The 8,578-nt window shown below is 37.1% G+C and overlaps 1 protein-coding gene and 1 pseudogene across 2 annotated transcripts; both read left to right on the top strand.

Moving 5' to 3' along the window:
- The first annotated feature begins 569 nt into the window (after positions 1-569).
- Positions 570-3,093, top strand: LOC113169799 (annotated as a pseudogene).
- Positions 3,094-3,923: 830 nt separating this feature from the next.
- LOC113169796 (UDP-glucuronosyltransferase 2A1-like) lies at positions 3,924-7,411 on the top strand. Of its 2 annotated transcripts, XM_026371507.2 has the most exons (6): positions 3,924-4,202; positions 4,606-4,665; positions 5,049-5,176; positions 5,345-5,643; positions 5,745-6,458; positions 6,679-7,411. In XM_026371507.2, the coding sequence occupies exons 3-6, from the start codon at positions 5,140-5,142 to the stop codon at positions 7,258-7,260; spliced, it is 1,632 nt and encodes a 543-aa protein (XP_026227292.1). In that variant the 5' UTR covers positions 3,924-4,202; positions 4,606-4,665; positions 5,049-5,139; the 3' UTR covers positions 7,261-7,411. The 2 variants fall into 2 exon arrangements, with proteins under 2 accessions (XP_026227292.1, XP_026227293.1); XM_026371508.2 differs by having other exon boundaries at positions 4,606-5,176.
- The last annotated feature ends 1,167 nt before the right edge of the window (positions 7,412-8,578 follow it).

The raw sequence follows: 8,578 nt of genomic DNA, 5'->3' as shown, positions 1-8,578 counted from the left end.
ATTTTAGGAAACTCTGATGAAATTGATTTTCCATGGTGATTTGACGTAACTGCAAAGGGAAGACATCAGAGAATGAGTAATTCTGTATCTCACGTGTGCACCATCTCTCTCTCTCTGTTACTGCCATATTAACTGCATGTGGTCTGTGCCTGTGTTTATGAGTGTGGTGTGGATTTTAACTACGATGCTTTTTTCCTATCCATGAACATCTACATTCCTGTTACAATGACTGAAACAATCAGAAACTGCCACCCATATGAAGTCCACAATTATACAAACCTTTAAAAGACAGGCATTAGGGCCATTTGTTTCTGTGCTGCTAAAGAAAAAGTATAATTGTGTTTGGGAAACCAGCAAAACCAAAGAAGCCAGACTGGATTCAATAAGTGAAAACACATTATTATAAAAACTGACAAATACAATTATAAAAAAAATATGAAATCATAACTGTCATTGCAGATCGTTCATTGCAGCACCATAACCGCATGTAACTCATTTACAAAGGCCAAATCAACTCTGACACTGGAGTTTGAACTCAAATATGGACAGAATCATTTCAAGTCACTCTGCACACAGACAGGACTACTTTTGCTACTCATAAGTATAGGTAAGGGAATTTCCTTAATGTTAAGTTGTGGTTGATATTATAGATATTTTCTCATCAGTGTGTGAAATGTCCTTTATAATTTTGACAGTTCACACTCAAATGACTTGTTGAGCACTTAGTCCTTTTAGACTGACCCTTTTCTCTCCTAGAGACCATGTCATTGCTTCATCTCTGTGGGATATTTGTATTCTTCAGCGTCTATCTTGTTTCCTTTTGCACCACTTGCCAATGGAGGAAACATACTGGTGTTCCCATTAGATGGCAGCCACTGGGTTAATATGAGAATCCTTCTAGAAGAACTTCATGCCAGAGGACACGATATCACTGTGATCAGGATTTCCAACAACTTATACATCCAAGAAGAATCTCCTATTTACAGATCCATTACAATTGAGCCGGATGAAGTGTTGGATAATTTTTTTGATGTGTATCTACAGGAACAAATTAGGGTGTGTCATCATATATGATTCAAAAGTCTGCATGTAGATTGTTTAACAATTCAATTATCATAGTTACTCATTTTTAACTGTAATGTTTTTAACCCTTTTCTTTCAGGCACAGAGGGAGGGGGCTTCAGCATTTACTTTCCTCAAACTCACCAAGGATTTCCTTTCTATGATCTCCCAGGTGCATTCAATAATGTGTAATGTCGTTGCTCAAATCCTTGATGATGCAAATATGGTCCAAAGCCTAAGGGATTCTCAGTACGATCTTGTTCTCACTGACCCTGCAATAGCACCAGGACTGGTCTTAGCCAAGTATCTAAAACTGCCCGTAGTGCTCAATGTTCGCTGGATCACCAGTGGAGAAGGCCTCTTTGCCATAGCTCCCTCACCACTCTCATATATCCCAGTACCAGGATCGGGCTTTACGGATAACATGAATTTTATGCAGAGGGTCAAGAACTTGTTTTTCCACAGCATTATAATGTTTCAGCAGAAGTTTACAGCAGATCCAAGCTATGATGTTCTCTGTGCTAAATATATAGAGGGTGGATGTGACATCATCTCCCTTCTTCAGGAAGCAGACATTTGGTTGTACAGGTCAGATTTTGTGTTTGAATTCCCTCGACCCACAATGCCAAACGTTGTCTACATCGGAGGGTTCCAGTGCAAACCAGCCCAACCTCTTCCAGCAGAGCTGGAGGAATTTGTTCAAAGTGCTGGGCAGCATGGAGTGATCGTCATGACTCTAGGAACTTTGGTTGATGCTTTGCCAAAAGAGGTTACAGATGAAATCGCCAGTGTCTTTGCCAAGATGCCTCAGAAGGTAACATGTTCAGTTATTTACTTCAATAATTATTACACTATTGCATACTATTAGTACACTTTTATATTAATCAATTATTAAATAATTTAAATTTAAGGAATTTAATTGACAGATAAATAGAAAAGACTACAGATAAAGAAATCATTACCTTACAGTATCATTTCATTTCAGGACAGACTGAATCTTTCACCTTGTCTTGATATTGCTTGAAACGAATATTACAACATTTATAGTTGGCATGTGAAGACAGGTTGAAACACTGTCTGCTGATGTTCATGCAGTGGATTCACAATCATCGTCTTGATTTTCTGATTAGGTGATCTGGAGGCACAAAGGGGAGCGCCCCTCTACTGTAGGCAACAACACTCTGATAGTGGACTGGATGCCACAGAAGGACCTCCTGGGCCACCCACAGACCAAAGTCTTCATAGCTCATGGAGGAACCAATGGAGTTCAGGAGGCCATTTACCATGGGGTGCCTGTTCTTGGAATACCATTATTATTTGACCAGTATGACAACCTTTTACGTTTACAGGAGAGAGGAGCTGGAAAGATCATACAGTTACGTGACATCAATGGCCACAGTTTCGAGCAAAATCTCTTGGAAGTGCTCCATCAAGACAGCTACAGACTGAACATGCAAAGACTGTCTCGTTTGCACAGAGATCAACCAGTAGCACCCATGGATCAGGCTATCTTCTGGGTGGAATATGTAATGCGTCATAAAGGTGCTCCACACCTTCGTACAGAGGCTTATAAGATGCCCTGGTACTCATACTACTCTTTAGATGTAGTACTAGTGTTACTGACTGCAGTGACTCTACTGCTGCTGTCTAGTTTGGCCATTTTCAGGTTTATATGCTGCAGATTTACAAGAAAGACTAAAGTTAAACAAAAATAATAAAAAGTCAAAGGGCAAAAAGTCAAAATTTTATGTTGTTTTGGTTTAATGTTACTAATGTAAATAACTAATGTAATAACTAATCTTTAATGAGGAACCATTGGTCTAGCTAATTATGATTTATCAATTTAAAGTGTAACTACATATGTTGTATTAGTTTATATAACACAAGAAGGACTAAACGTTCATGACAGTATGACATTTCATACATGTAGGATTCGTGAGTTCCAACCAACTTACATGACAACCTAAGTTAAGATGATCAGCATATTTTATATATATTATATATGTGTTTTTCACATTTTACCATTGTTTATTTTCAATTACAACAAGATCAGTGCACTTTTATCTAAAAGAAAATGTATTGTTGTTGTTATTCCAAAATAAGCCAATATATTGTATAATAAGGATTCTCTAACATTTTCCTTACCATCGATGGACTTGTGTGTTTAATTTTCAACCTTTTAAAATCAGTGTGTTTGAAGCAAGACTATCCTGTTAGTCTAGTAAGGTCATGAGACCAATTCCACTAAATCAAATAACAAAATAGAGTCAGTTAATTTTACAGTAAAATCTAATAATGTTGATGTACTTGTTGAAGAAACCTCAGAGAAACAGATGTAGTTGAAAAACTTAAAGCAGAATTCTCTCAGAGATGCTGATTTGAATGGAAAACTGTATGCCCTTTGTGTTTATTTTGACCCATTTATATTACACCATTTTCTAAACTGAGCCAATGCCATCAACAAGACAAACCTCAACAACAACAAATAACAATCACATATATTCATAAAGTAGACGATGTTAAATATATTGTATTTCTCTTTATTAAACAGTTGAAAAACTGATTTTTTTATTGATAAAGCATAAGCTCACATGGTTTTTATTTGTAACATGCATTTGGTTGTTTTTTTACGGTCTGAGGTCTGGAACTACATTAAAACACTAGTATAGGGAAAAGGAAATCCCCAAAAAGTAGTCTAGGATCCGACTCCACAGCCAGAGAACTGAGATAAGAAATGTTTTATTGACAATAATAATAATAACGCAGTGGATGAAAGTCGGGACTTGCGTCGTCAGGTGAGTGTGGTGGTCTAAGAGAGGAAACAGAGTCAGATCGAGTCTGGCTGGATCTGATGAGCTGTGGCTGAGAAACGGGGAGGAGTGAACCAGAGAGAAGACTGAAGAGGTGTCGATTCCAAAATGGACGAAGAGTGAAGCAAATGTTGACTGGGAGCAGAGGAGCAATGATCTGCAGAACAGGCTAAATGGCAAAAGCACAGTGGGTTTAGTGAACAGAAACAGTGACAGGTTTCCAGAAAGACGAGGCGCAGAGTAAGAGACGAATCCAGGGTCACACACACAAGAAGCAGTCCAAGCACTAAAGTCCGTGAGGCAAGATCCGAGGTCCAAACAACAATCCAGGTCAGTACTGAGAGGTAATATAGAAACAGAGATCCGATAGACTGATAACGATGTCAGCTGGAATCATGGCAGGATTACAATTACTGCTGCAATATTTCTTACTGGTATTTCACCACCACTGATGTGGTGTCTTTATTCTGTCGATCACAGAGAGAATCAAACGTGCAATTCATGATTCCATTAATAATTAGCCACAGTCTCATATAAAATAGGTAAAAATTAGCTCTGCTTCAACCAACCTTAAAATGATGGTAATTCATCAGTAATAATATTCTACAAAGTATACCAATCACACAAGCACTTATTCTGCACTTTTATATTTTAAATATCTGATATTAGTATTGCAATCCTGCTTCCTAAAAAAAAAAAAAAAAAGAATATAATCTGAACACTTTATCCACAGCTCATCGTATAAGTGATATGAGAGGGCAGGTTGGGGAGGACATGCCTCGGATCACCTGAGGTCAGTTCTGACACGTGCACCCTACCTTCAGTTGGCAGCTACAGTATATTTGGCATGTGTCAAAACAGACGGTGATAGTACATAAATATACTCAAATATATAGAGAAAATAACCCCATGACAAATTACAAGAATTATAGACATAGCCTAACTTATAACCTGTTGAAATAGGTAATAGGTTAATATGACGCAACAATATAGACTTTCGTTCTTTTGTGCCACAGAGAAACACATTCACAAAAGGTTACACAAAATGTACTAGTCATGCTACATCATGATTAAATAAAACTTTATTAATGAAGCTTTAATATAAATATGATAAAACAAAAAATGTTAATTTTAGAAAATGTATACCATGACATTAACTTCATGTGACACATGCAGCATGTAACTCATTTACCTGAGAAAGGACGAATAAACACAGACCCTGGAGTTCGAACTGAAATGCAAGACATCCATTAGGCGATCAGTCTGCATGCAAATACGACCGCCGTTGACACTTTTAAGTATGGGTAAGTACATTTTATCTATTTTATCTATTATTTTGTAGTTGATATACTTTCTCCTAAGTGTGTAATGTGGTAATACCTTGTCCACTGATTGTTCTTTATATATTTTTGTCAAATTATATACTGAAATACATAATTAAAAAATAATAGTTTTTCTCTTCTACATTTCAGGAACCATGCCACTGCATTGTGTGTGTGGAATATTTGCTTTTCTCAGTGTATGCCTCATCTCATTTACACCACCTTGTGAAGGAGGGAACGTTCTGGTGTTCCCATTAGATGGAAGTCACTGGATCAATATAAAAATACTGCTAGATGGTCTTCATGCCAGAGGTCATAGTATCACTGTGATCAGGATGTCTGACAGCTTGTATATTCCAGAAAAGTCTCCTCTCTACAGATCCATTACAATTGAAATGGGTGAAGTCCTAAAAAACCTTTTTGAAGTGCACCTACAGGAACATATAAAGGTATGTCCTTGTGGATAATGTATTTATCCCAGGTGTGTTGTAGTCTCTAAAACATATTCACTCTTTTAACATTTGCACCCTATTTTTTACATCTGTTTCAGGCACAGAGGGAGGGGGCTTCAGCATTTACTTTCTTTAAACTCACCAAGGACTTCCTTTCTGTGATCTCTCAGGCACATTCATTGTGGTGTGATGCTCTTGTCAAGATCCTTGATGATGCAAACATGGTCCAAAGCTTAAGAAATTCTCAGTACGATCTTGTTCTCACTGACCCTGGTATCGCATCAGGGGTGATACTTGCCAAGTATCTCAAACTGCCCATAGTGCTCAATGTTCGCTGGATCACCAGTGGAGAAGGTCACTTTGCTATAGCTCCCTCACCACTCTCATATATCCCAGTGCCAGGATCGGGCTTTACAGACAAAATGAATTTCATGCAGAGGGTCAAGAACTTGTTGTTCTACATCATTATAATGTTTCAGCAGAGGTTTATGGTGGGGCCAAGCTATGATGCCGTCTGTGCTAAATATATAGAGGGTGGATGTGACACCATCTCACTTCTTCAGGAAGCAGACATTTGGTTGTACAGGTCAGATTTTGTGTTTGAATTCCCTCGACCCACAATGCCGAATGTTGTCTACATAGGAGGGTTCCAGTGCAAACCAGCCCAACCTCTTCCAGCAGAGCTGGAGGATTTTGTTCAAAGTGCTGGGCAGCATGGAGTGATCATCATGACTCTGGGAACTTTTGTAGATGCTTTGCCAAAAGAGGTTACAGATGAAATCGCCAGTGTCTTTGCCAAGATGCCTCAGAAGGTAATGCGCTTTAACACAATTTATGTGCAACTACTAGACTAGAATAAAAGCATTACAAAGACAGATACTGTACATGATAAGAGACAATACATTAGATAAATTGGGTATGTAACCACTTTAATAATCTGGTAAGTGGAGGCTTATGCAATAGCATCACACTCTCTGTCTGCTGATGTATGGACACACAGTGGATTCATAATAATTATTTGTTTCTGATTAGGTGATCTGGAGGCACAAAGGAGAGCACCCTTCTACTTTGGGAAACAACACTCTGCTAGTGGACTGGATGCCACAGAAGGACCTCCTGGGCCACCCACAGACCAAAGTCTTCATAGCTCATGGAGGAACCAATGGAGTTCAGGAGGCCATTTACTATGGGGTGCCTGTTCTTGGCATACCTTTGTTCTTTGACCAGTATGACAACCTCCTTCGTTTACAGGTGAGAGGAGCTGGAAAGATACTTCAGCTGGGTGATGTTAATGGCCACAATTTTGAGCAAAGTCTCATGGAAGTGCTCCATCAAGACAGCTACAGAGTGAACATTCAAAGACTGTCTCGTTTGCACAGAGATCAACCAGTAGCACCCATGGATCAGGCTATTTTCTGGGTGGAATATGTAATGCGTCATAAAGGTGCGCCACACCTTCGTACAGAGGCTTATAAGATGCCGTGGTACTCATACTACTCTTTAGATGTAGTACTAGTGTTACTGACTGCAGTGACTCTACTGCTGCTGTCTAGTTTGGCCATTTTCAGGTTTATATGCTGCAGAAGACGAAAGATTAAAGTTAAACAAAAATAATAAAAAGTCAAAGGGCAAACCATCCACTTTCTCTGGAATGTGTAGCTCATTTATTCCTTGTCATTTCCAAAAATAATTCTGAAAAATTAAGTAAAAATTTAATGTTGTTTTGGTATAATGTTACTAATGTAAATAACTGATTTTCATCCATAATGTGAAATTTCTTAAGATGATTAAAAAATGTCTTTTAGAAAATTCTGTTTTTTCGGGTTTGTTGTTAATGAAGCAAGAAATTCAGGAGAATACTGAATTTACAGGAAAACTAATATTTAATGAGAAACCATTGGTCTAGCTAATTATAATTTATCAATTTAAAAGACAACAAAAAGTAAATGACAGTCAGAAAGAAAAATGATTGTACAGTACTGAGTAACTACATATGTTGTATTACTTTATATAACACAAGAGGGACTAAAAGTTTATGACACTATGACATTTCATACATTCATTGAAATGGATTCATGGGTTCCAACCAAATTACATGACAACCTAAGTTAAGATGATCAGCATATTTTATAAAGTATTTTTCACATTTTACCATTGTTTATTTTCAATTACAACAAGATCAGTGCACTTTTATGTCAAAGAAAATGTATTGTTGTTGTTACTCCAAAATAAGCCAATATATTGTATAATAAGGATTCTCTAACATTTTCCTTACCATCGATGGACTTGTGTGTTTAATTTTCAACCTTTTAAAATCAGTGTGTTTGAAGCAAGACTATCCTATTAGTCTAGTAAGGTCATGAGACCAATTCCACTAAATCAAATAACAAAATAGAGTCAGTTAATTTTACAGTAAAATCTAATAATGTTAATGTACTTGTTGAAGAAACCTCAGAGAAACAGATGTAGTCGAAAAACTTAAAGCAGAATCCTCTCAGAGATGCTGATTTGAATGGAAAACTGTATGCCCTTTGTGTTTATTTTGATCCATTTGTATTACATCATTTTCTAAACTTAGCTAATGCCATCAACAAGACAAACCTCAACAACAACAAATAACAATCACATATATTCATAAAGTAGACGATGTTAAATATATTGTATTTATCTTTATTAAACAGTTGAAAAACAGATGTATTGAAATGACCAGAGGCTGGAAAGGAAAGTTTTTTTTATTGATAAAGCATAAGCTCACATGGTTTTTATTTGTAACATGCATTTGGTTGTTTTGATAAGTCTAACTACAAACTAAATTACATTTCACTTATCAGTCATACTTAAGACTTCTAAAGGCATTTACGGTTTGAGGTCTGGAACTACATTAAAACACTAGTATAGGGAAAAGGAGATCCCCAAAAAGTAGTCTTCATGC

This window comes from Anabas testudineus, chromosome 14 (genome assembly GCF_900324465.2).
Source record: "Anabas testudineus chromosome 14, fAnaTes1.2, whole genome shotgun sequence".
Lineage (NCBI taxonomy): Eukaryota > Metazoa > Chordata > Actinopteri > Anabantiformes > Anabantidae > Anabas > Anabas testudineus.
Note: the sequence above shows the minus strand (reverse complement) of the source record. Positions and strands in the feature narration are given on the sequence as shown.